The 26,624-nt window shown below is 56.1% G+C and overlaps 2 protein-coding genes across 8 annotated transcripts in view; one reads left to right on the top strand and one right to left on the bottom strand.

The window, feature by feature from the left end:
- The first annotated feature begins 2,633 nt into the window (after positions 1–2,633).
- Positions 2,634–23,690, top strand: PTPN23 (protein tyrosine phosphatase non-receptor type 23). Of its 2 annotated transcripts, none has more exons than XM_025272554.2 (25): positions 2,634–2,817; positions 9,731–9,805; positions 15,760–15,887; positions 16,074–16,150; positions 16,646–16,695; positions 16,782–16,913; positions 17,100–17,180; positions 17,270–17,401; positions 17,485–17,532; positions 17,856–17,912; positions 17,994–18,052; positions 18,198–18,277; positions 18,390–18,504; positions 18,593–18,658; positions 18,955–19,100; positions 19,288–19,599; positions 19,676–19,830; positions 19,922–20,070; positions 20,142–20,321; positions 20,411–22,112; positions 22,187–22,371; positions 22,454–22,558; positions 22,627–22,765; positions 22,841–22,954; positions 23,024–23,690. In XM_025272554.2, the coding sequence occupies exons 1-25, from the start codon at positions 2,734–2,736 to the stop codon at positions 23,501–23,503; spliced, it is 4,851 nt and encodes a 1,616-aa protein (XP_025128339.2). In that variant the 5' UTR covers positions 2,634–2,733; the 3' UTR covers positions 23,504–23,690. The 2 variants fall into 2 exon arrangements, with proteins under 2 accessions (XP_025128339.2, XP_006065268.2); XM_006065206.3 differs by having other exon boundaries at positions 19,919–20,070.
- A 253-nt stretch (positions 23,691–23,943) lies between these two features.
- The window catches only part of LOC102390570 (SREBF chaperone), a 98,213-nt gene continuing 95,532 nt past the window's right edge, over positions 23,944–26,624 (bottom strand). For all 6 annotated transcript variants that reach the window (XM_025272558.2, XM_025272556.2, XM_025272559.2 and 3 more), the window contains 5 exons: positions 25,725–25,807; positions 25,456–25,622; positions 24,810–24,890; positions 24,417–24,623; positions 23,944–24,339 (listed from right to left, as the gene is read on the bottom strand). In XM_025272558.2, coding sequence (XP_025128343.1) covers positions 24,094–24,339; positions 24,417–24,623; positions 24,810–24,890; positions 25,456–25,622; positions 25,725–25,807 — 784 coding nt within the window. In that variant the 3' untranslated portion in view covers positions 23,944–24,093. The remainder of the gene's footprint in view (positions 24,340–24,416; positions 24,624–24,809; positions 24,891–25,455; positions 25,623–25,724; positions 25,808–26,624) is intronic.

Here is a 26,624-nt window from a genome sequence, read left to right as displayed (position 1 = left end):
TGTCCATAGGGTCGCACAGAGTCGGACACGACTGAAGTGACTTCGCATGCGTGCATGCACTGGAGAAGGAAATGGCAACCCACTCCAGTATTCCTGCCTGGAGAATCCCAGGGACAGAGGAGCCTGGTGGACTGCGGTCTATGGGGTCGCGCAGAGTCGGGCACAACTGAAGCGACTCAGCAGCAGCAGGAGGGCACCGACCCCAGAGACATCTTTTCTGCTGTCTCGCTTCCAGCGAGCCATCCTCACCCCAGTGCCTCAGTGTTCCATGCCCCTTCACCCCTTGGTGCCTCTTTGATGCCTCTCATGCTAACTGCTCTTCATGTCACTGAAACCATGTGTTATGGGTCAAATTGTGTCCCTCAAATTTCATATGCTGAAGTACTAGCCCCCAGTACCTCAGAGGCTGACTGTATTTGGAGATGGAATCTTTAAAGAGATAATTAAATGAACCTGAGGTCATGAGGGTGGACCCTAATCCAAGGTGGCTGGGGTCCTTGTAAGAGGAGATTACGACAGAGACATGCACAGAAGGAAGATCACGTGAAGAAACAGGCAGAAGACATCCACCTACAAACCAAGAAGTAAGGGTTCAGGACAAACCAGCCGTGCTGACACCGTAGTCTGTTCTTCCACCTCTGAGCAGGTGGTCCCAAGATGGTCCTCCAGAAACAAGCTTTTTAAGATGCTGGTAAAATTTTCTTTTTCCTTAAAAAAAAAAAATTACCTGCAAGATCTTACATTAAAAAAAAAATTCCATTTTAACCATTTTTAAGTGCACAGGTCAGTGGCATTAGGTATTAATACATTCACATGGTTGTGCAATCATCCGTCTCCAGAATTTTCTCATCATCCCACCCTGTAACTCTGTGCCCACTGAATACTAATTCCCCATTCCATCCTCCTGCCAGTCCCTGAGAAGTCACCATTCTACTTTTTATTCTTACAAATTTGACTACTCTTAAGTTAACTGATTTAGGTGGAATCAGCTCAGATGTTAAAGAATCCTCCTGCAATGCAGGAGAGCCAGGTTCAATCCCTGGATTGGGAAGATTCCCCTGGAGAAGGGAATGGCAACCACTCCAGTATTCTTGCCTGGAGAATCCCCATGGACAGAGGAGCCTGGTGGGTTACAGTCCATGGAGTGGCAGAGTTGGACATGACTGAGGGACTAACACAGAATCTAACGCAGTATTTGTTCTTTGGTGCCTGGCTTATGTCACTGGCATCATGTCTTCAGGGTTCATTTATGTTGAGCATGTATCAGAATGTCCTTCCTTTCTGAGGCTGAAGGACACAGTCCAGTGTATGCTGTACCACATCTCCCTTACCCATTCATCTATTGATGGGGCATTTGATTTATTTTTACCTCCTGGATATTATAAATAATGCTGCTGTGAACATTTGTGTACTTGCATTTTCTTTTGCTCTAACTCCAGCTGGCATGAAGGTAGATCCTGGATTGCAAAGGGGACCTGGGCCCTTGGTTGTGAGTGAACCCTCTCTTTTGAGCCATGGTCTCCTCCACATCTTCTCTTGAACGACTTAAGGGAATCTATATCCAGCTCAACACAGACAGTCCTGAACCCTTGTTCTTCTCTTCCAAACTTCTTCCTCCCTGTTCTACCATGTCAGAAAACAGCTGTGGAGCCACCCAGGTATATACCGGCTAGAAACTTGGAAATCATCTTTTATATTCTCAATCTCCTACATCCATTCATCCCAAGTTCTGCCACTTTTTTCCCCCCAAACATTGCTCAAACCTGCCCATTGCCCCAACCGGACATTTGTCTCTTGCAAGACTACAAAAGGTTCCTCGCTCATTTCCTTGCTTCTACTTTTGCCCTAACAAACCATTCTCCATTTTATGTGTTTTTAAAGCTAGGTAATATACACATGATTTTAAAATCCTTGCTCTACAGGTCATCTCTTCAGAGCTAATAACTGTTCTCTGCTCCCTGGTCCCCTTCCAGACTGAAAGGTATTCGCGTGGCTATATATAGTCATCCCCACCCCCATCGCTCTAGGCCTCTCTCTCTTTTTCCCCCTCCGCTTTACACTTCATTTACCAGTTCTCTCCCCATCATCAAAAACGGACTTGGCCGTCTCTTAGGCAGTGCCCGGTCTTACAGGCTCAGCCGAGCGTGCCAGTCTCCAACCAGTCACTCCTCTGTTCCAAAGCTCGACACCTGGGGTGAAACGCCTTGCTTGCTTCTTAGCCCTGTCTCCTTGGCCAGGCAGCCCCTACTCTTTAAGTCACTTCTGGGGGTGGCCCGCCACCACGTTATCTCTACCACAGCATCTGACCCCATCTACCAAGGCCCTCGACACTACTTAGGGTCTACAAGTCTAATGTCCTTCCCCTGAGTGGGGAGCGCCTGGAGCCCGAGCCAAGTGCCTGCGGTCTACTTTGGCCAGGAAGAAGAAACCAGTTACCTCCCGGCTTAGCAATTAGATGCAGATAGACTACGACTCCCAGAAACCCTTTCGCCTCGGGCTGGAGGTTTGCCCTCTACACGTGCCCGCGTGCAAGAAACTGAGCATGCGCATCGGAAAATGAGCCTGCGCAAAAGGCTGCACGGGCGGGGACCGCCTCTCCCAGCAGGCAGTAGGGGCATTTTTTTCATCCCCGCGTGACAAGTGACTTCCGGCGTGGAGGGGCGGGGTGCGTGGCTGAGCCTGCAGCTGAGAAAGCTTGGGGAGCGGCCGCGGGGCCGGCGGGTGCCTGCGGCCATGGAGGCCGTGCCCCGCATGCCCATGATCTGGCTGGACCTGAAAGAGGCCGGTGACTTCCACTTTCAGCCAGCCGTTAAGAAGGTGAGGGCAGCTCCTCCTCCCCGCCCCCGCCCCTCTTCTCCCGCGTCTCTCCGTCCGCCGGCGCATGACGCCCCCTGCGCGTCTATCATCTCCCCAGGCCCTGTCGCAGGGTCGGGTGAGGCCAGGAGGGGCCTCCGCTGGCTTTCCTTCTCCTGGCGCACCCCCCATCGCACCCTGTCTGACCCCTGCGCGCTCGCAGAGCTTCTCCCCCCACCCCCCCACCCCTCGACCCCACCAGCCCCGGGTAGCCCCCGCTGTCTGATCGGAACCTGCTTTCCGATTCCTTCCCCGGCCATCCGCGATCCCCGCCGAGGCACCTCACTTCCTCGGTATGACGCTTTGGACCTAGTTCTGCTCCTCCCCTCATCCACGCCAGCACCGCCCTGGGGGATCGGTGGGTGGCCTTTAACCGTCTGCGTGGAAAGGCTGTGCCTGGCCCTCGTTGTGCTGTCCGTCTACGACCGGACTGGGACGGACGCCGAGGATGGCTCAGGATGTGTTTTAAGGCCCCGGCCAGCCTGACCTCTGCGATTGGAGTCGCTCTAACACTTGGTGCAATTCTGTCTGGTCTCAGAAGAAGACCCGTAATCTGGAGCCCCTTTGGACCAAAATATACAACTCTGTCGTTTAGGGGAGCGTTACTGCTTTCGCGACTGCGCAGAGGGGATAAATAGTATTGTAACTGCCAGAACAACCCTAGCAGTCCTTTGTTGATTCTTCAGTTGGATGGAAGAGACGGGCAGTTTTGGCGTTGAGGGAGGCAAGGCACCGCTGTGGGGCGGTCAGGTGTGTCGACTGGGCATCAGGTACCCTGTGAGACATCTGCCTTGGGAAGGACCGTCTGGCACCACTGAAGGACAGAGCAGAAGTGAAAAGGAACCACCAGGAGCTGCCCAGGTTGACATCCTTGTGGTTTTAATGTAGCTGCTGCCAGAATCTTGACGGTGCCCCACTGAGTGAGGTGGTGGAGGAAAAAAAAGAAAGAAAGTGGGTTGGGGAAGAAGTTTTCCAAGAAGCTCTCCTTTTCTCTGTTCACACTGCCACCGCCTTCCTTCAGACACTAACAGTTTGTATTCCTTTGAGTCCATCATTTAATCTCTTTGAGCATCTTTTTCCTCATTTGTAAAAGCAGAAAATTAGATTAAAAAAAAAACAAAAAAAAAACAACTTTGGCCGAGCTTCCCAGCTTCTGGGATCTTAGTTCCCTAACCAGGGATCAAACCTCAGGCCCCAATGGAGACTTCCCAGAAATTAGGTTAATTGATCTAAAGTTCCAAAATTTTACTTCTTCGCCAAAGTTTGGTCTCCTTCTCATCTACTGTTTTAATTCCAAGATGTATATCAAATTCAGAACAGAAGCTGAACACTCCCATCACCCATAGGGGGTAAAAAGAATACACAGAGGAATGAGACCTTGTTAGTATTAGAGAAAGTGAGACAAAATCTTGACCCTGGGTCAAGAATTAGGAAATTTGGCTCAGAGTTCTAGAACTGCTGTTGCTGATCTCTTTCTCCCATTTTTCTAACCTGCAAAAGAATGGCAGGATCTGGTGATCTCATCTACCCCTGGTGGCTCAGCTGGTGAAGAATCTGCCTGCAATGCGGGGGACCTGGGTTCGATCCCTGGGTTGGGAAGATCCCCTGGAGAGGGGAAAGGCTACCCACTCCAGTATTCTGGGCTGGAGAATTCCAGGGACTGTATAGTTCATGGGGTCACAAAGAGTCGGACATGACTGAGCGACTTTCACTTTCATCTGCCTACAGAATTCTGGGCCATTGGTTGCTTGGTAAAAGGGCAGAGTAATGTCACAGAAATAGTATAGACACTGGAATCAGGCAGACTTTGGTTTAAGTCCCGCCTTTTCAGCTTAATAGCTGAGTGACTTCAGCTGTTACAGATGATTACCTCACTAATCTGGGCCTCATTTTTCTCACCTGTAACAGGACTAATACTATACCTTATAAGCTTATGGGCATCAAGAGTTAACGCAGGGGCTTTGCCGCTGGTCCAGTGGTTAAGAATCTGGCTGCCAATGCAGGGGACATGGGTCTGATCTGTGGTGCAGGAAGATTCCACATGCTTTGGGACAGCTAAGCCCGTGTGCCACAGCCACTGAGCCTGCGCTCTAGGGCCCACGTGGCGCAACTGCTGAAGCCCTGGGCCCAGAGCCTGCGCTCTGCAACAAGAGACGCCGCCACAAGGAGAAGCCTACGCATTGCAGCAGAGTAGCCTCCGCTCGGAGCAACTACAAAAAGCCGGAGCACAGCAGCAAAGACCTAATGCAGCCAAAAATAAAATAAATAAAAAGAGAAAAACAAGATATACTTAAAAAAAATATGAGTTAATGCATTTGAGTCCCCAGTACAGGCCTTGGCGTATTGTAAACAATACTTTCAGCTTAGCATCCTCTTTCTCTGTTTAGGAAATAGCTCAAGTCCTATGACAGTTCTGTGAGTTAGACATAGCAGGTAATTGTCCTTGTTCGGCCGGTAAGTCTTGTCCAGCTCTTTGTGACCCCATGGACTGCAGCACGCCAGGCTTCCCCGTCCTTCACTATCTCCCAGAGCTTGCTGAAACTCATGTCCATTGAGTCGGTGATGCCATCCAACCTTCTCACTGTCGCCCCTTCTCCTCCTGCCCTCAGTCTTTCCCAGCATCAGGGTCTTTTCCAGTGTCAACTCTTCACATCGAGTGGCCAAAGTATTGGAGCTTCAGCATCAGCCCTTCCAGTGAATGTCTGGGATGGACTGGTTCGATCTCCTTGCTGTCAGGGGACTCGTACAAGAGTCTTCACCACAATTGAAAAGCAGCTCCTATGACACCATATTACAGGTGAAAAACCAAGCCCTGGTCTCACAGCAACCGAGGGGCACAGCCAGGACTTCCTGTGTTTTGGTGTTTCTCTTTGGAAAAAGTCTTTCCAGCCTGTGTATTTTTAACTTATAACTTCTTTCCCTGCTTTTTCCTCCCAGTGGCTCTGAACCCTGGACATGCTTTCAACATGAAACTGTTCACAGGTCTCATTGTTCGCTCAGGAAAAAAGAACCCCAGCTTCTCCAAAGCCTGGCTGGGCTCGGGGGGCCCCTGGCCCTCAGCCCCAGCCGGCTGTCGTTTGTGTGGGTGCGCTGGGGTCCTGGCGGTGCCTTCTCGTATCTTACTCCTAATCCGTGTTGCCGAGGTCCGGGCTCTGCCTACTGCAGGGCCTGCCTTCTCAGGCTCTATGGCGACCCTCACGTCCTGACCAGACCTTGTTTCTCGCCCTGCAGAAGTCTGTGCTGTAGGGACACTGTCCGAGAGATGGTCTCTGTCCTTTACTCTTGAACCTTCATCCGCCTCTTACCTCTGTGTAGTAGGGGGAGTGAGTGATCAAGCCATAGAGGATTTTGTCAGAGTTAAAAAAATCACCTCTCTGCTCCATTGACTCACCTTGTGGCCGGAGATTCGTTTTCACTTCCCATTTTTTTGGTGTTTTATGAGAACTGTGTTTAAAAAATAGAAATGGATTGGTCTGACGTGTGGTCAAGAATATGGGCTCTGGAGCCCAAACGCCGGGCTTCCCGTCGGTGCTCTGTCGGTGGTTAGTGCTGTGACCTTGGCGAGCGTCTCACCTTCTTGCCTCAGTGTCCTCAGCTGTCAAATGGTGGCGACGGCACTGGCTGCCTCTCTGGGTTGTTATTAGGGCTGAGTGACTTGCTAGGCACTGGGCGAGTGTCTGGCCTGGGGGTGGGAGCTCTGTGTTTGCTGCAGATCTTGGAGGAGGAATAAGACAGGTAGACAGCCTCCTTCAGGGACAGTTTGCTGCGGTCAGAGGCATCATCTCTCACCCCTTCCCCACTGCGTGACCGCAGGGACAGGTGTTCCCAGCGATGGCAGCTGAAGCCCTGTTTCTGGGACTCTCGGATGTCACTCAGATCCCTTCGGCCTCTGTCCCACGGGGCCTCTGGGCTCCACTTATACTGTCACCTTGGGGTGACAAACAGAAGCCTCCTGTGAGAAGGGAGTTAATCGGAGAAAGAACATGTTCCCATTTAGATAGTCAAGTTTTACCCTGTAGCTCAGGTCCCATTTTATGTCTGTGAATTGGGGGACGGGCGGGGTGAGGGATTGGCTAGATCACAGCGAGGATTATAAACCAAGAGCCCATGAACGGGCTTCAGCGTGTCTGTAAACCCCCTGAACATGTTGGCAAATTCTTGTGTTTATGCATAGATGAATATTTGTAGGGAGATTGTTTCGTGGCTTTTATCATGTTCTCAAAGGATCCAACAAGAGGCTAAGAAATGATGATGTAAAGAAAGTGTTTTTTTAGGTATCATTTAGCTCAGCAACTCATTTTTTTTTTTGGCCACATTGCTTGGCGTGCGAGATCTCAGCTCCCTGATCAGGGCTTGAACCCAGGCCACAGCAGTGAGAGTGCCAAGTCCTAACCGCTGGACCACCCAGGAGTTCCCTCAGCAGCTCTTAAGACATTTGTTTTCTTAAGACATACAGTAAAGTCGAAGGAATAATGCAGTGCTCGCCCAAACTCTCTCTGCTTAATTTTGATAGTTGGGCTTCCCTGGTGGCTCAGTGGTAGAGAATCCGCCTGCCAATGCAGGAGAAGCGAGTTTGATCCCTGGAGAAGTAGCAACCCACTGCAGTATTCTTGCCTGAAAAACCCCATGGACAGAGGAGCCTGATGGGCTACAGTCCATGGGGTCATGCGAAAAAGAGCTGGACATGACTTAGTGAGTAAACAACAACAATGGTAATAGTTAAATTGCACCGTATTTGTGTTCTGTCTGTAAACACACACACAGGTATATCCCATGGACCTTTGCAAGTAAGTTCTACCCATCTCAGCAGGTCCTAAGAGGAGTTTCTCCTGTATAACTGTACTGTTACCATCACACCTTAGAAAATCCACAAACATTTTCTACTACGTTTTATATTTAAATTTCACCTGTTATCCCCAGACATCCTTTATAACTGTTTTTTTTCTAAACTCAGATCCAATCATGGTTTTCATAGGGTCATTGTTCTTTTTTTTTTTAATCTCTCTTAATCTACAATAGTCTCCTCCCCTCTAGCCCCCTTAATGATACTTGTCTTTCAAAGAGACTGAGAGAAGTGTTGGTAAATTGTTACATCGTCTCAATTTTTCTGAGTGTCTTCTTTGGTATTACTCAGTCTGTTCATCCATCCTGTGCATTTCCTGTAAAGGCAACCATTTGCTGAGGATCCAACACATTGAATCAGGCCCCTGCCATTCGCGATAGACTCGTTATTTGGGGTGGGGGTGGTCGCTGATGTGACGCTGCTGGGAGGCACACAGTCTGAGGGAGGCACTTTCTGAATGTGGGGAGAGCAGCCGCTGGTGCTATGGGAAGTGATACTTTAACTGAGTCTTAGCAGAGAAGGTGGTGGGGGCAACATGTGGACAAGCATTGAGAGCTGAGAGCGGTCATTCCAGAGTACTGTTGGCTGGGTGTCCCTGGGAGCTGAAGGCTGTTGGGAGCTGACTTTGAAGATTAGATTTGGTCCCGGAGGTTTGGGGAAGCACTGTTGTGCACATTCTTCTCAGATTATTTTTTTTTTTTCCCCTTTATATTACAGCTCTTTCCCCATAATCTCACTGTCCTGAGAAAAGCAAGCTGGGCTTTATTTTTTTTTTCCCCCAGGAGTGCGTATGTTTCAGAAGGATATAAAGTCAGGAGTAACACTGGAGTCATGTTAGAAAGACGAATCTGACCACTGGATGAGGGGTGGATTGAAGGGGTGGGGGGACGGTCCGGGCCAGAGGTGGACAGGGATAGCGAACTGGCAGGAGGTAAAACCAGTGGAAGAGGGTCGGGCTCAGAGATCTGGAGCTGAAGGAAGCTCAGGACTCGCTTCCCTCTGCCTGCCCCTCCTCTCGCTTCCCTGCCAGGCAGCTAACGGGGTCACACAGCCTCCCAGGCTCCCGTGGGCTCACCGCGCGGCCACGTGTCACAGTCCCTGGGGACGGGCCCGGGAGACGGTGGGCCGCCGCTGGACAGCGCAGGCCGCGCCCTCCCTTCTCCGCCTCACAGACCTTGGCTGGGGCCTTAAGGAGCCTTGGGAGTTGGGGGTCCGTGCCCTTAGTGCATGTGGAGTGATGGATCTGGGCCCCCAGACTGCAGACCCAGACGCCAGGTCCCCCAGCACGAGTGGTGGAGCTGCCACGATGTGTTGGTCTTGGTGGTCCAGGCCCCGCCTCCAGGCTGGCGAGTGTGCCCAGCGTCCGCGAGAGTCAGCCCTGCCATGGGCGGGGGGTGCCACCCCACCTCTGATGTGCGGAGTGACCTCCCCTCCTCCCTTCCCCTGGATCATTCCCATCACACCGCCACAGGCCTTTCCTCGCCGAGGAGGACGCTTATTTCTGTGGCGCCCTTTCCCCAGGTGGGCGGGCTGGCGGGGACGGCTTTGCACACCCACTCTTCTGTGACTCTCTTTCTGACATTTGCTGGTGGGTTGGGATTACGATGGTGATCCCGGGCCCCAGCAGGGTCCCAGACACAATGGAGGCTTGAACTCGTGGCCAGTTTACAAATGCTCAGTAGGATCCCACTTCAGCCGACTGAGTTCCCCGGCTTCCTGAGCTGGCCCAGTTCTGGGTTTGGTAGGGAGGACGGCAGCATGGTGAGGGCCAGCCAGGGGATTTCAGCCACGTTGTGCAGGCGTATTTTCCATTTTGCTCAAAAAAGGAGGGTGCCCCAGAAAGTATCTTAGCACTGCCTTGCTACGGAGGCTGAGTTCCCAGTGGGGCAGGAGATGAGATGGTGGTAGAGGGTCTGGACTCCATCCTGAGCCATGGCTGGTGCTTGCCGGGGATTCCGAGGGCAGAAGCGGGAGCAGGAAGGATGCTCTGTGCCTGGTTCACAGCCTTCCCTCTCTCTCTGTCTCTCTCTCTAGTTTGTCCTGAAGAATTATGGAGAGAACCCAGAAGCCTACAATGAGGAACTGAAGAAACTGGAGTTGCTCAGACAGGTAGGAAGACAGTGTTTTTACACAGGTGTGAACAAAATTGGTTTGATTGGGAGATAAAACTGTTCTTATTTAAATTCAATCATTTTTCCTCTGTAAAAGCAAAATAATGATGGAAAATATATAAACTGTTGTCGTTGCTCAGTCGTATCCAAGTCTTTGGGCCCGCACGGATTGCATCACGGCAGGCTTCCGTGTCTCACTGTCTGCTGAAGGATGCTCAAACTCATGTCCATTGCGCTGATAACACCGTTCAGCCGTCTCATGCTCTCTGAGTCCTTGTCTTTCTGCCCTCAGTCTTTCCCAGCATCAGAGTATTTGTAGTGAGTCGGCTGTTTGTATCAGGTGGCCAGATTTTTAGATTCAATGTCAGCAGCAGTATTTCCAGTGAACATTCAGGGTTGATTTCCAATAGGATTCACTAGTTTGATCTCCTTGGATTGATGTTTATTTTGACTAGCTGAATGGGACTGACTTAATTGAATAAATAAATGTACCTTTTTCCTGACCCACAATTTGCCTTTGTAAGTTATGATTACAGAGTTCACAGTAGGTTGCGCTACGGTGTAGCATAGGCATTTTCCAGTGGTCTATTTTCCTTAGTTGAGTGTGTGTAGCTATGTCTTACCCTTTGAATATATCCCTCATTTCCTCTAGGTCTACCTCTGGTAAAATAAGCTCGTTTTCTATGAGTGACAGTCGGCGCCCTTTGCCACAAAGCTCCTGTGTATCAGTTTTCAGACGTCGCCTCTTGTGGTTGTCTGGACGGTCCCTTCTCCGTCTTAGTCGCTTTGTAGCGTTCTGTCTTGGTCTGTGTCTGTCGCCAGTGGCGCCGTTTCACTCTGGGCTGGGCTGATCTTCCACTGTAAAGCTCTGCTGCATGCTTCTTTCCTGCAGCCCCTGTGCTTGGACATTTTGCTTCTGCCCATGTCTCAGTTATTCTGTTGCTTCAGGAAAGGACACCATCCGTGGGTGTGTTTGATCAATGGTTGTCCCCTTGATGTCCAGCCTCATGTGGGCCTGCCAGATCATGGAAATGGATATCAAGTTCTGCCCTTGGGGACCCTCCTTCCGGGTCTTCATAGTGCCTGCTGCCAGTTTCCGTTTCTTCCCACATCTTTGGGGCCTTCCGTTTCCTCCCTGCTCTGTCCCGCTTTTACTGTCAGCGGTCTTTTTGTTGATGTCCATTCTGAGCGGGCGAGGAGGTACCCCGTTGCAGTTTTCATGTGAATTTTCCTGCTGATTAGCGATGCAGAGGCAGTATTCCTAGGCTGTCGTTTTAAAAGAGTCCCAGTCCAGTTTGTACCTGGTGAACGGGCGCTCTGGAAAGTGGGCCCCTTTTTGAATTCTGTTTTGATTACCCACCCCAGGACATTTCTGGAGGGCACGTGTCATTGAGAGCCCGGCAAGCCTTGAAAATGAATCCTGAGTGTGTTCCAAAGCACCGGGTTTCCAGCTGCTGTTATAGGAAACGGCCACAAGATGGCAGCACTTTTCCTGCCCAACTGGTGACTCTGGCAACGGGAGCCTTGGAGAAAGTCCTGCTCCTGGGCTGTCAAATAGAGGGGCATGTCCCAAAAAAAAGCACTGAAGGGCTGGGGTCCCTTGCTTTTCTCCTCACCTTTAACCCTCCAGACACCTCCCAGCCCCTGGAATCAAGGTGCTTAGGTGGTGGTATTCATGGGTGGCCCAATTTCATTTTGGGGGGGAAGGGGTGTTGGGGCTATTACACTGTAAAGCTGTACTAATTTGTTTTTCCAGGCTCTTGGGCTTGGAAATTTTGCTTTCTCCTATGTCCCATTATTCGTACTATTGCTTCAGGAAAGGGCACCATCCGTGGGTGTGTTTGATCAATGGTTGTCCCCTTGATATCCAGCCTCATGTGGGCCTGCTGGATCATGGAAACGGATGTCAAGTTCCACCCTTGGGGACTCTCCTTCCGGGTTTTCATAGCGCCTGCTGCCAGTTCCTGTTTCTCCTCACATCTTTGGGGCCTTCCATTTTCTCCCTGCTCTCTCCTGGTTTTAGTCAGTAGACTTTTTGTTGATATACATTCTGAGCCAGATGTGAATTTCCCTGCTGATGAGCCATGCAGAGGCAGTTTTCATTTAAAAGAGCCCGAGTCCAATTTGTACCCCATGAGCAGGAGCTCTGGAAAGTGGGCCTCTTTTTGAATTCTGTTTCGATCACCCACCCCAGGACATTTCTGGAGGGCACATGTCATTGACAATCCCAGCAGACACAAACACAGGTCTTCAAGCTGCTATTACAGGGAACGGCCACAAGACGGCAGCACCTTTCTTGCCCGACTGGTTCCTCCAGCAGAAAGCCTTAAGGAGTCCTGCTCCTGGCCTGTCAAATAGAGGGGGATGTCCCAGAAAAACCCTGAAGGGCTGTGGTCCCTTTCCCCTCACCTTTCACCCTCAAGACACATCCCACCCCATGGAATCAAGGTGCCTTTAGGTGCTGTCGTTCCTGGGTGGGCCGAGTCTCAGGCTGGAGGCTGGAGGCGGGACGTCCAGCACAAGGAGCAGCCTGAAGGTCCTCTTTCAGCTCAGAGGTTCCACCGTCCTTTGGGAGTGCCTGCTTGGTTTAAGTGCTTGAGGGCCCAGCTGGATCTGCAGTTGGTGGTCCCATCCAGAGGGTTCAGGCCCTCCAGGGGCAGATCGGAGGCTTACTGGCTGACTTGTCTTCCCCAGCTCCCCCAGCCAGCCATGCGGTCCCGCCTTGATTCCAGGGCTGCCCAGACCCAGGCATGCGACAGCCAGACCTTGTCACTGAGGCCTGAAGGCCTTGTAGTAGACTCTTTTCATTATTTAGTTCTTTATTTGGTATTTCATTTGGAGCTGATCAATGCGTAGAATATTTTACACATATTTTTTATTGGTCAAGTGTACCTGAATGAGGTAGCTGGATATATGCAACTGTCTTTTACTTTCCACTTGTTCATTGCCTTTGTACGTTGTGACTCCGCAGTGTGGAATAGGTTACCCGTTGCTGTAGCACGCGTCTTTTTTCGGATAATGTATTTTCCCTACTTGAGGGTTGTACCTGTGTCTACCCTTTGAATTTACCGCTCGTTTCCTGTCCCTGTGCCTATGTGTGAGAATCTGCCCGCGTTTCGTCACGTAGTCCTGTTACTAGTTTTGAGGCATCACGTCTTGTGGTTATCCCGTGATGGGTCCCTTTCTGTTTCTCTCTTCGTTCACTTTGTAGCATCGTCTGCGGGTCTCTGTATGCTGATAGCAGTGGCCCAGATTATTATTTTTTTTGTGTGTGGGTGGGCAGGGGCTGATATTATTACATTGTAAAGCTATGCTGCATGTTTCTTTTGTCCATTATTTTTATACTCTGTCATTTTGTTCATTTTAAATTTCATTTCAAACTTATCAGTGCATAGAGAATATTTTTAATGTTTATTTTTCCTGAGCTCTGATTGATTGATGTAGTGTGATAACATGCATGTTTTTCTTCCCCGGGATTATTTTTTTCACACGCTGTTATTACACATTCTGGAGTAGGTTCCCCTGTGCTGAACTGGAGCTACTGGGCTGTCCAGAGTGGACCAGGTTCTCCATCTGCAGGGGCTGCTCTATTTCTGGCATGTACTTCCCACTGCCTCGCGCCCAGTGCACTCCCACCCGGGAACCCTGGCCTGCCCAGGCTGGGCGATGTGGGACCCAGTGTAGGCTACCGAGGCCTCAGGGGAACAGAGCAGGCAGTTGGTTCAGGTTTTTTTGTTTTAATGCAGTTTTATTCTCTGAGTCATTTACAATTGTGCATGTGCTTGAGATAAGGGAACATGATCCACATATGCATGTGTCAGTTCTTCTCCCATTCTATTTCCATATACATCATCACAGAGTGGTGAGCAGATTTCCATGTACTATTCAGTTGGATCTTTCTGTTCATCTTATAGATGAGCATATTTAATGTTATATGTATACATAATATATACTTTATAGATAGTATAAAGCATACATAGATTATGTATGTATAATTATGTATATCTTATTCAAAATGTTTATATCTCCATCTTCTCCAGCTTTCCTTTTATGACTCTAAATTTGTTTAGTAAGTCAATAGTAGGTGTTTGGCAAGTTTGTTTGTATCCAGTTCTTTATCTGTGATATTACAGAAATGTTTTTCTTTCCATATTTGACTGACTTCGTGTTATCATCTCCAGATCCATCCAGGTTGCTGCCAGTGACGCTCTGCATCTTTTTTATGGCTGCTCGTCTGCTGTGTGTGGCTCTAGGTTTTGGACGCTTGCATCCTTGCCTGTTGTAAACAGTGTCCCCGTGAGCACTGGGGTTCCCGTGTCTTTTGAAGGATGGTGTTCTCTGCATCATTCCTGGGAGTGGATTGCCGCACGGGTTGGTCGCTTGTTTCCATTCGTGAAACCGCATCTGTAGCATGGTGGCTCTTAGCAGTTTACATTCCCATAGCAGTGTAGGATGGTTCCCTTTTCTACACGGCTTCTCCAGCATTTACTGTTTGTAGGCTTTGTGCTGAGTACTGAAAGATGATACCTCATCGTCATTTTGATTTGTACTTCTCTTAAGAATTAGGAGTGGTGAAGGTATTTTTATGTGCGTTTTTACTTTCTAAGGATGAGTAAGATTTACTTTGGAAATTGGCTTTTGAAAGCCATTGCTAACGAATTCTAACCTACCGCTATTTCTAGAGCATAGACCGCTATTTCTAGAGCATACGTCTTTTTTAGTCTCACAGGCCTTGTGAATATTATGCGTTCTTAAGCACAGGTTTTCCAGCTGTTGTTACCAGAAACGGCCATAAGATGGCAGCATTTCTTCAGACCCAGCTTTAGTCCCTGGAGCAGTCAGAGTCTCAGGAGAAAGAGTTGGTTGGGTTCCTGGGTTGTAATTAGAGTGCAAAGTGCACAGAGAAATACGCAAGGGCTTGCGTCTCACCCTTCCACTACTTCCTCACTACTTCTTCACACTTCACCCACCAGTCACCGTAACCCCAGAAAGGTGCTTTGTTAGGGGTGCTGCCAAAGGTTTGTGGATGGACTTTAAGGAAGGAGGCTGGAAGTGGGCTGCAGACTGTAGACTTGCAGTAGCTGTGGGAGGGCCAGCCTGGATCTGGAGTTTGGGGTCCCGTGGAGAGGGGACCAGGCAGTACAGATCCAAGGAAGGCTCACTGGCTGCCCCAGACTGCCCAGCTCCCTGAGCCCTGGGACGGTCCAGCCCTGGGACCCAAGCCTGCTCAGGCTGTGAGGATGACAGGAGCCCCGGTCACCGAGGCCCGAGGGGAATACTGCAGGCCTTTCTTCTTCTATTTCTTTGTTTAAAAAGTTTATATATACGTATAGTGGATTGATGGGCAGTGTTGCTTTAGGTGTATAGCAACCTGATTCTTTATATTTTATATCGTTCTAACATTGAAGGAGAGAGTTTACTTACCAATATAATCAAAGATGTCCCTGTATGTATGTAGAGTAAGATATACTACTGAAACCTATCCAGGGATCACTTTTCTTCAGTATGGAACTGTGTAGATTTTTCTCACTTTGTATAACTAGTTGGCTCTGTTTCTGAATTATTTTCAACAGTGAAATTATGTTGCTTATCTTTTAGATGCATCTTTCTCCCCAACAGTAAATGTGTTATGGACATGTTGACATGTCAGTAGAGAGCCTTGTCTTCAGTTTTCATGGCTATTGTAGCTCATATTTTTAGATACAGAAATATGGGTCAAACATTAAGTACATTAAAAATTTTAAGGCATGTTTTATGGAAAAGTGGAGCCGGTTTGGTGGAAGCGTCTGGCTGGCGGGATGGCTGTGCAGTGACTGCGGGTAGCTGTGGACTTCCTTTGGTTTCTTACGCTGCACAGTCCGCCAGCTCCGACGTGTCCGTCTGGGCATTTGTGGGCACACAGGCGTGTCTTCTGCTCCAAATGATGGCTGGCCTCCTCTCACCCTCCCGCAGAATGCCGTCCGTGTCCCACGTGACTTCGAGGGCTGCAGTGTCCTCCGCAGGTACCTGGGTCAGCTCCACTACCTGCAGAGTCGGGTCCCCATGGGCTCGGGTCAGGAGGCTGCCGTTTCTGTCACCTGGTGAGTGCGGGCGGGCAAAGCCGGGGGAGCCTGGAGGGTGCCCCTCTCCCCCTCCCCGTTTCCTTGCTGTAGAGGATAGGGAGCTGCTTGGGGTGGTTTTCCCCAGCCCCCCTCCCTCCCGCCCTGCACTGGGAGGGGGCTCGCTTTACCAGCTCCCCCCTCACAACTGTGGTGGCCTGTCCCCAGGACTGAGATCTTCTCCGGGAAGTCTGTGGCCCACGAGGACATCAAGTACGAGCAGGCCTGCATTCTCTACAACCTTGGTGAGCTGCCTCTCCCCTTCCCTGGGGCCCCCTCGCTCCCGGCCCGGCCTTGCCCCTCTCAGCAGAAGACACCTGAATCCTGACCCTGTCCTGCCTCCCTCAGCTCTGCCTGCCTCCTGGGCCGCAGGGAGCCCCGTGGTGGGAGGCTCTGCTAGGCTGCCTGCTCTTGGAGTTGCCGCTGTGCTCCAGGCACAGAGCTGGCCTCTCCTCTTTGTCTGGACACCCCATCTTGCCCCCCACCCCCCTGGTGGCTCAGGTTTGCTTCTGGCTGGAGAAGACCAAGGCTGGCCTAGCCATCAACCCTGCTGGTGCAGCCTCAGCCTGGAGAGCAGAGTCCTGTGAGGGCCCCTTCCCTCCCCTGGTCCCTGCCTGGCGCAGAGCTGGAGCTCCGTCCCCCCAGATCCACTGGCTCCCCGCCACCCCACACTTCACCCTGGGCGCCGACATGGGCAGGAGCCACAGCTGAGCCCTGACCCATGTTCCTTGCCTCCCCAGGGGCGCTGCACTCCATGCTGGGGGCCATGGACAAGCGGGTGTCTGAGGAGGTGAGGAAGCGGGGTGGCGTGCTGTCAGCCCCAGAGTGAACCCTGACCCCTGGAGCGGCTCCGCTTCTGACAGCCCCTCCCCCCAGGGCATGAAGGTCTCCTGCACCCACTTCCAGTGTGCGGCCGGCGCCTTCTCCTACCTGAGGGAGCACTTCCCCCAGGCCTACAGCGTGGACATGAGCCGGCAGATCCTCACTCTCAACGTCAACCTCATGCTGGTGAGGAGCCGCCCTTGCTGGGGCTGGACGGTGGCGCACAGGTCAGGGAGGGACAAGCCGGGGCCTGGGCTGCAACCCTCTGAGCCCCAGGTGGGTCAGGAGCTGCTTGGAGGGGAGGCTGGGCGGAGAGGGGTGTGCGCAGTCTGTCCCGGTGAGGAAGGAGGGCCTCTGCACCCACCGTTCCAGGGCCAGGCGCAGGAGTGCCTCCTGGAGAAGTCCATGCTGGACAACAGGAAGAGCTTCCTGGTGGCGCGCATCAGCGCACAGGTAGGCCCGGGGGACCGTGGCCCTCTAGGGACTGGGGCCGGACCTGGCCTCCTCCCAGTCCCCGACTTGGAGCCCATCCCGGCCCCCAGGTGGTGGATTACTACAAAGAGGCCTGCCGCGCCTTGGAGAACCCCGACACTGCTTCGCTGCTGGGCCGGATCCAGAAGGACTGGAAGAAGCTGGTCCAGATGAAGATCTACTACTTCGCAGCTGTGGCCCACGTGAGGGCGCCGCGGGCGTGGGGGCGGGGTGGGGCGGCGCTGGGGTGTCCCCCTCAGTAAGCAGGGCTGTGTCTTCCGTCCAGCTGCACATGGGGAAGCAGGCGGAGGAGCAGCAGAAGTTCGGGGAGCAGGTGAGCAAGCCAGGGTCAGGAGGGCACTCAGGCTGTTCCAGCCCCATTGGATCCCCAGTGGGGAGTGGTCCCCTCTGTCCTTCACCCCTCGGTCCCTGCCACCCCAGGGGACAGGCGCGGTGGCTCCCCTGAGTGGCTGCCTGGAGGTGTGCACTGTGGGCAGAGCCGCAAGCGGACACTAACCTTGGTGCTGTTGGCTGGCTGGCGTTGGCAGCCAGCAGCTCAGCCTCCTGTCTCCTCTGGGCTACCTCCTGGTCAGACAGGCTGGGTCGGGGAGGCAGGGTCCACCGGAAGGCTGGACCAGGCTCTGCTGGCCCCTGCAGGTTGCGTACTTCCAGAGTGCCCTGGACAAGCTCAACGAAGCCATCAAGCTGGCCAAGGTAATGATGGGGGAGAGCCTGGCCGGGCCAAGGGGGTCCTGGCGCCAGCTGTGGGTGTACTGAGCTCCACTCCCTGCACAGGGCCAGCCCGACACCGTGCAGGACGCACTGCGCTTTGCTATGGACGTCATTGGGGGAAAGTGAGTCTCTGGGCCTCGAGGGGCTCTGGTTCTTTGCCTGCATCGTTGGGAGGAAGCCACCAGGGCCAGAGAACAGGGCCCACATGGCAGGGGCGAGGTCCTAGGACCCTGCTGACCACTCAAGACTGCCCCCCTCCCATGCCAGGTACAATTCTGCCAAGAAGGACAATGATTTCATCTACCACGAGGCCGTCCCAGCGCTGGACACCCTTCAGCCTGTGAAAGGTCTGAAGCTGAGGGGAGCCTGGGATGGGGTAGGGGGCGAAGATGTCACACAACAGAGGCAGTCAAGGTTGGGTGGGCCTGGTCTCCAGGACTCTCTGCCTCTCCCTCCCAGGTGCCCCCTTGGTGAAGCCTTTGCCGGTGAACCCCACAGACCCTGCTGTTACGGGCCCTGACATCTTTGCCAAACTTGTACCAATGGCAGCGCATGAAGCCTCATCACTGTACAGGCGAGTGGACAGACAACCCTGTTAGCCCAAGTTGGGATGTCTCAAGAGACACGGGCTGCCAACAAATTGGTCTGTCCCCTCCCTGCAGTGAGGAGAAGGCCAAGCTGCTCCGGGAGATGATGGCCAAGATTGAGGACAAGAACGAGGTCCTGGAGTGAGTGCAGAGCTGTGGGGAGGTGGAGTGGGATCCTCTAGTGCAGTCTGCAGCGGAGGGAGGGAGGGAGCGGGGTGGTGAATGGCCATGGAACAGCAGGCTCCTGGCTTAGCCTCCCTGCCCGGGGCCTCATGTGTGTTTCCAGCAGAGCCTAGGGCAGGTTTTGTGCTGGTGGCTGGGACACTGTTGTGCTGCTAGGACCTTGGACGTTGCTTCATTTTGGGGGGGGGGGGGGAGGGGTGCTCCTTCCACGTGAGGGGTTGAGTCCACACCCACCTGGTCCTGTCGCCCCACAGCCAGTTCATGGATTCCCTGCAGCTGGATCCTGAGACAGTGGACAACCTCGACGCCTACAACCACATCCCACCCCAGCTCATGGAGAAGTGTGCGGCTCTCAGCGTCCGCCCTGACACTGTCAGGAACCTCGTCCAGTCCATGCAGGGTGAGTACGGAGCAGGTGGAGGTCACCTGCTGTCCCCTGCTGGGTAGGGTCGGAGATTCCCACCTCCCCCGGCACAGCACCCCCCGCGCCCCGTGGCTGCACTGCTCGGCCCGCACTGAGCTGCACGCGTGTGTGATGGGGCAGTTGTGCCCCAGGAGCTGACCCCCTCCTCTGTGCCCACGCGCAGTGCTGTCAGGGGTGTTCACCGACGTGGAGGCCTCCCTAAAGGACGTCAGGGACCTCCTGGAGGAGGACGAGGCGCTGGAACAGAAGCTGCAGGAGGCGGTGGGCCCGGCGGCGGCCAGTACGGCCGCGTCCAAGGCCGAGCTGGCAGAGGTGAGGCGAGAGTGGGCCAAGTACATGGAGGTCCACGAGAAGGCCTCCTTCACCAACAGCGAGCTGCACCGCGCCATGAACCTGCACGTCGGCAACCTGCGGCTGCTCAGCGGCCCCCTGGACCAGGTGCGGGCCGCCCTGCCCTCGCCGGCCCTCAGCTCAGGTGAGCCCTCCTACCCCCGCGGGGCAGTCGGGCGGGGCGGGGGGGGCTCCGGCCTCACTGCTGCCGCCGCTCCCAGAGGACAAGGCGGTGCTGCAGAACCTGAAGCGCATCCTGGCCAAGGTGCAGGAGATGCGGGACCAGCGTGTATCCCTGGAGCAGCAGCTGCGCGAGCTCATCCAGAAAGACGACATCACGGCGGTGCTGGTGACGGCCGACCACTCGGAGATGAAGGTGGGCCGGGCGCGGGCGGCGGGCTGGCTCTTGGCACCCCGCCTCAGCGGCAAGGCCCTGTGCGCCCATCCTCCCCACACCCCCACAGAAGCTGTTTGAGGAACAGCTGAAGAAGTACGACCAGCTGCGGGTGTACCTGGAGCAGAACCTGGCCGCACAGGACAACGTCCTCCGGGCCCTGACCGAGGCCAACGTGCAGTACGCGGCCGTGCGGCGCGTGCTCGGCGACCTGGACCAGAAGTCAGTACCCGGCCCTGGGCCCGCCTCCCGGAGCCGGCCTGCAGCGGCTCACCTCCTGCCCTCTGCCCCAGGTGGAACTCCACACTGCAGAGCCTGGTGGCCTCCTACGAGGCCTACGAGGATCTGATGAAGAAGTCCCAGGAGGGGAAGGACTTCTACGCAGACCTGGAGAGCAAGGTGGCTGCTCTCCTGGAGCGCACACAGTCCGCCTGCCAGGCCCGCGAGGCGACGCGCCAGCAGCTCCTGGACAGGTGAGTGTGGGGACACCCCGGGCACAGCTGCAGAGCCAAGCCGGGCTGAGGGGGCTCTGACTCCCCCTTCTCCCTCGCTCACCCCACAGGGAGCTCAAGAAGAAGCCGCCACCACGGCCCACAGCGCCAAAGCCGCTGCTGCCCCGCAGGGAGGAGGGCGAGGCGATGGAGGCCGGGGACCTGCCTGAGGAGCTGCGCAGTCTGCCCCCGGAGCCCTTCCTGGGGGCTGCCGCCCCACTGCACTTCCCTCCTGGCCCCTTCCCCAGCTCTGCAGGCCCAGGACCCCACTACCTCTCTGGCGCCTTACCGCCTGGTACCTATGCAGGCCCCACCCAGATGCTGCAGCCCAGGGCCCCCCAGCCCCCGGGGCACCCAGGGGTGGCCGTGGCCCCTGGACCGGCTCTCTACACGGCCCCCGCCTATGCCCCAGAGCTGGGCCTTGTGCCCCGGTCTTCGCCCCAGCACGGCATGGTGAGCAGCCCCTATGGGGGGGTGGGGCCACCCCCTCCGCTCGCTGGCCTCCCCTCAGCGCCCCCTCCCCACTTCTCAGGCCACGAGTTGGTCATGGGGGTTCGGCCAGCCACCACCACCGTAGACAGTGTCCAGGCCCCCATCTCCAGCCACACAGCCCCGCGGCCAAACCCTGCCCCGGCCCCACCCCAGGCCTGCTTCCCGGGCCCCCCACCACAGCCACTGCCCCTGCCCTACACCTACCCGATGGGGCCCAAGCAGCCCCTCACAGCACCCCCGGCCCAGCACCACTTCCCTCCCGGGGTGCCTTCAGGCTTTCCAGCCCCGAGGATGGCACCCCAGCCTCCCCCCCAGCCCCTTCCACTCCAGCACCCACATGTCTTCCCGCCCCAGGCTCCAGGCCTGGTGCCCGCCCAGCCCTCCTACCCCTTCGCCCCTCAGCCTGGGGTCCTGGGGCAGCCATCACCCGCCCTGCACACCCAGCTGTACCCCGGCCCCTCTCAGGACCCTCCACCCCCCCACTCCGGGGCTTTGCCTTTCCCCAGCGCAGGGCCCCCTCAGCCTCCCCACCCCACCCTGGCCTATGGTCCTACCCCTGCCCCTAGACCCCTGGGCCCGCAGGCAGCCCCTCTCTCCATTCGAGGCCCCCCGCCTGCCATCCAGCCGGCCCCCACTCCCCACCTGGTGCCTTCACCCGCCCCTTCCCCGGGCCCGGGCTCCGTGCCTCCACGGCCCCCTGCAGCAGAGCCGCCCCCCTGTCTGCGCCGAGGCACCGCCGCTGCTGACCTGCTGTCCTCCAGCCCTGAGAGCCAGCACGGAGGCCCTCAGCCCCCTGGGGGTGGGCAGCCCCTGCTGCAGCCCACGAAGGTGGACGCAGCTGAGGGCCGGCGGCCACAGGCCCTGCGGCTGATCGAGCGGGACCCCTATGAGCGCCCTGAGAGGCTGCAGCAGTTGCGGCAGGAGCTGGAGGCCTTCCGGGGCCAGCTGGGAGCTGCGGGGGCCCTGGACACAGTGTGGCGGGAGCTACAAGATGCACAGGAGCTCGACGCCCGGGGCCGCTCCATCGCCATTGCCCGCTGCTACTCGCTCAAGAACCGGCACCAGGACGTCATGCCCTACGACAGCAACCGCGTGGTGCTGCGCTCTGGCAAGGACGACTACATCAACGCCAGCCGCGTGGAGGGGCTCTCACCCTACTGCCCCCCCCTGGTGGCCACCCAGGCCCCCCTGCCTGGCACAGCAGCCGACTTCTGGCTCATGGTGCATGAGCAGAAAGTGTCGGTCATTGTCATGCTTGTGTCGGAGGCCGAGATGGAGAAGGTGAGAGGAGAGGTTGGGCGGGCGCCCGGTGGGGACCCTGGAACACCAGCCCTAACTACCTGTTTGTGCCACAGCAAAAGGTGGCTCGCTACTTCCCCACCGAGCGGGGCCAGCCCATGGTGCATGGGGCCCTGAGCCTGGCCCTGAGCAGCGTCCGCACCACCGAGACGCACGTGGAGCGGGTGCTGAGCCTGCAGTTCCGTGACCAGAGCCTCAAGCGCTCCCTCGTGCACCTGCACTTCCCAACGTGGCCCGAGTTGTGCGTCTGCCGCCCTGGGTGGTGGTCGGGGGGTGATGTGGGCTCAGACTGGGTCTGGCTCAGAGCCCCCATCCCCCGGCAGAGGCCTGCCCGACAGCCCCGGCCACCTGCTGCGCTTCATCCAGGAGGTGCACACCCACTGCCTGCATCAGCGCCCGCTGCACACGCCCGTCGTCGTCCACTGCAGGTAGGTGCGGGCAGCTTGCGGGCTCCTCGCGGGCCCGGGGCCGGCCTGACCTCGTCTTCCGGCCGCAGCTCGGGAGTGGGCCGCACGGGGGCCTTCGCGCTGCTCTACGCGGCCGTGCAGGAGGTGGAGGCTGGAAGCGGGATCCCCCAGCTGCCCCAGCTGGTGCGGCGCATGCGGCAGCAGAGGAAGCACATGCTGCAGGAGAAGGTGAGGCTCAGCGGGCAGGCATGCGCCCTCCCCCCGGGGGACAGCCCCCAGCTCACCAGCCGTGTGCCCCCGCAGCTACACCTCAAGTTCTGCCACGAGGCAGTGGTGAGACACGTGGAGCAGGTGCTACAGCGCCACGGAGTGCCCCCTCCCAGCAAGCCCACGGCCGGCACCGGCATCGCTCAGAAGGTGAGGGGGGCCCCTCCCAGGGGCTCTGAGCACCTCATGCACCCTCTTCACCCATTCCTGTCTCCCCAGAATCACCTTCCTCAGGACTCCCAGGACCTGGTCCTCGGCGGGGACGTGCCCATCAGCTCCATCCAGGCCACGATTGCCAAGCTCAGCATCCGGCCTCCTGGGGGCATGGACTCCCCAGTGGCCAGCCTGCCAGGCCCTGTGGAGCCCCCCGGCCCGCCGCCCCCCAGCCTCCCAGAGTCCACCCAACTCCCCTCCTCCTCCCCACCCCCACTTTCTTCCCCCCTGCCCGAGGCCCCCCAGCCTGAGGAGGAGCAGCCGGTCCCTGAGGCCCCCAGCCTAGGGCCGCCCTCCTCCTCCTTGGAGCTGCTGGCCTCCCTCACACCCGAGGCCTTCTCCCTAGACGGCTCCCTGCGGGGTAAGCAGCGCATGAGCAAGCAGGACTTCCTGCAGGCCCACAACGGGCAGGGGCTGCGGGCTGCACGGCCCACCGACGACCCCCTCAGTCTCCTGGACCCGCTCTGGACTCTCAACAAGACCTGACCGGGCGTGCCCGCCTGGTCCTCACTACACCGTCTCCTGGGCCCATCTCTCTCTCATTCCTGCTGCCTTCAGCCCTGCCTGGCTCGGCCCGCACTTCTGTGGGGTAGCGGGTCTTGGGTCAGGCTCCGCTCCTCTGTGGGACCTGTTTTTCAGCTCTTTGCTATCGAATAAACAAACCTGTTCTGTGGCTGGTGTCTGCCCGTTGCTGCTTCTGGGAGGCCACTCCGACCTGCTTATGCAAGGAGTGTCTAGAGCTGGTGCCAGGTTGCCCCCCGCCCCAACCTTGTAATTGGTCTGTGACTTCACATGGCTCCTGGCAGGAGCCGCTCTGAGCTGAGCAAGGTCTAACCCAGTGCTGCACTTCATGCACCAGGAGGGTGTGAGTGATGGCAGAGCTCGTCCAAGGGAAGACACAAGTGGCTCAAAAGGCCCCTGGCTGATGTCATTTAAAAAAACAGATTTAATATTACAGTCATGAGGCAGGACAGGACAGTAAGAAGCAGCTTCCCCAAGACTCAGCACTCTCCCCAATCCGGGTCCAGTGCATTGCCAACCGAGCTCCCCAGCCAGAGGGGCGCAGAGGCCCACCCTCAGTCCAGCTTCTCCAGCACAGAGGGCACGTACACCAGGCTGAGCTCGCTGCCAAAGTTGCAGACAATGGCAGCGTTGTCCAGCACCAGGATCTGGCGGGCCGGCTGGGCCTCGCTGTTCTTGCCCAGGTAGACTGTCTGTAACAGGTCCCCGTAGTTCAGGTCCCAGAAGGAAACACAGCCCTGGCCGCCGGTCACCAGCAGGTTGTCTGAGATGACACCCAGGCTTGCACCACAGCCCAGGTCCTGGAGACAAGGACAGGACAGGCTCAGGGTCTGGAGCCCTTCCCGACAACCAGAGGCCCCGTGGCCCCCACGCCTACCTGCTGGATGGAGTAGAGCTTGATGCCCGTGCTGCGGTCCCAGATGCTGATGAGGTCGTCCAGGCCACTGCTGATGACGCACAAGGCGGTGCAGGTGAGGGAGGTGACATCCCCACGGTGAGCGAACATATGGCTGACCCGGCTGCCGGTCAGCACATCCCACAGGCAGATGGCCCCGTCTTGGCCTCCGCTGGCCAGCACCATGGTCTGCAGGAGCGGGTGTGGGGGCCTGGTCACTGTGGTGCCACCTCTGTCCCCAAGGTGTCCCAGTGCCCAGGTGGGAGGGAGCCTTTGCCTGCCTCTCGGAGGCCCTGGGGACCAGCTCCCAGGACTCAGAAACAAGGCCGTGGTGGGTCTGGCTCAATGCTCCCACAGCCCACCCACGGCCCTCACCTGGTCAATATACACGGTTGTGATGGCCCCCGAGTGGCCCTGCAGGGTGAAGAGGCAGCACGAATCCTCCAGACGGAACACCTGTGGCAGAAACAGGCCTCAGGTGCTGGGCTCCTTGGGGTTTTATTTTAATTAGAGAAGAACTGCTTTACAATACTGTGCTGGTCTCTGCTGTGTGTGAAATCAGCTGTGAGTACCCACGTGTCCCCTCCTTTGTGTCCCCCACACCTCCTGCTGTCCACCCCGCCCCTCGTGGTCTCCAGAGTGCGCGGCTGCGCACCGTGTCGCACAGCAGCTCCCCCCGACTAGCTGCTCCACACACGGCGCTGGATGCCAGTGCCACTCTCCCAGCTCACCCCACCTCCTTCCCCGGTGTGTCCACAGTTCTGTCCTCTATGTCTGCGTCTCTATTCCTTCCCTGCAAATGGGCTTAGCAGTACTATTTTTCTGGATTCCACAAATACGTGTGATTATGTGATTTTCATTTTCCTCTGACTTCTGTGGGTTTTTCCAAATCACACTTCGGTCAGGAATTCCCTTCCACAGTTCATCCAAGACACCTCCAGCCTCTCTCTGACTGACCCCAGATGCCTCCCCACCCCTATGCTGGGCCACCGCGTGCCCAAGAGATGGTGCCGACACTTACTCTCAGTGTGTGGTCCTGGCTGCCAGTCACGAGGCGCCCGGCAGCTGCCTTCAGGGCTGTGATGGGCTTCTGGTGTGCACAGGGCACGGTGTGGGTCAGGTGGCAAGCCACCCTGTCACTGCTGCTGCACATGGGGGAGGCGGGGGAACTGCCCCGCCCCGGGGCCCCTGGGGACAACAGGCCAGGTGAGGGGCCTCGGAGAAGACACCTGCAGCGGCCCCCGCGCTCCACCCACTAGGTGAGGCCCCTGGCCTGCCCAGGCCGCCCACCTCGGAACTGCAGGGGGCTGAGGGCAGTGTGGGTCTCCAAGGAGAAGAAATCGAGGGAGCCGTTGAGCCGGGCAGCCACGATCCTGAAAGACAAGAGCGGCTGCCAGGGGACTTTCCCTTAGAGCCCCTGGCCGTGGGGCTGAGCGCCACGGGCCTTGACAGGCCTGTCCCACTGGCCGGGGAGCAGTGAGGCCGCGAGGGACCTCAGCCCAGATAGAAGCACAGGTGCTGGGACCAGGTGCAGAGCAGAAGGGCCCTGCAACCCCAGTGCCACCCTCTGTGCCTCAGATACTTCATGTGTGAAAATGGGAACAACCGTGTGTGCCTTGTGGGGGCAGGTGGTCGTGAAGAGTAAATGAGCTGATGATAGTATAAAGTGGTACCTGGGGAACATCATGAGTAAGACTGGAATTTTAAAAGTCTGGGGAAGGGGAGTCCCCCTCCACAGCCTGGAGCCATAGGAGAGGCTTCAGTGGAGGAGACAGGAGCTGAGGCAGGGCTGTGAGGACCCGCAGAAGGCACTGCTGCCCTACGACAGAAAGGCAGCTCCAACACAGGCACTGCCTGCTCCGTTTCATTTCCACAAAGAAATAAGGATTCTCTCCACTGCCTGGCATTCCTAGGCACAGGCTGATGGGCAGAGATGAAGATGTGTGTGCTCTGTGGCCCCAAAGCCTTGGGGCGAGTGGGGTTCACAAATTTTCAGCCCATAAAGCTGAATGGTCCACAGCAGAGTTGGGGCAGAGGAAGAACAGGGCAGAGCCATGGACGCAGAGCTAGGCTGAGGCACGTGGGCTTTCCCTAAAATGTCAAAAAACCACCAGTGGGGGAGAATTCCAAGCTCGGGGGAACCCAGTGAACTTGGCCAGGCTACACAGTAGGATGTCAGCTGAGGCCTGA

This window comes from Bubalus bubalis, chromosome 21, assembly GCF_019923935.1.
Source record: "Bubalus bubalis isolate 160015118507 breed Murrah chromosome 21, NDDB_SH_1, whole genome shotgun sequence".
NCBI lineage: Eukaryota > Metazoa > Chordata > Mammalia > Artiodactyla > Bovidae > Bubalus > Bubalus bubalis.
This window is presented reverse-complemented; position numbering and strand designations above follow the sequence as displayed.

Excerpts from the sequence above, each read along its gene's own strand:
- PTPN23 (XM_006065206.3), top strand. The coding sequence starts at position 2,734 with ATGGAGGCCGTGCCCCGCATGCCCATGATCTGGCTGGACCTGAAAGAG. Across the intron at positions 20,071-20,141 it reads CTCGGCGACCTGGACCAGAA|GTGGAACTCCACACTGCAGA; the intron begins GTCAGTACCCGG and ends CCTCTGCCCCAG. Across the intron at positions 20,322-20,410 it reads CGCCAGCAGCTCCTGGACAG|GGAGCTCAAGAAGAAGCCGC; the intron begins GTGAGTGTGGGG and ends CTCACCCCACAG.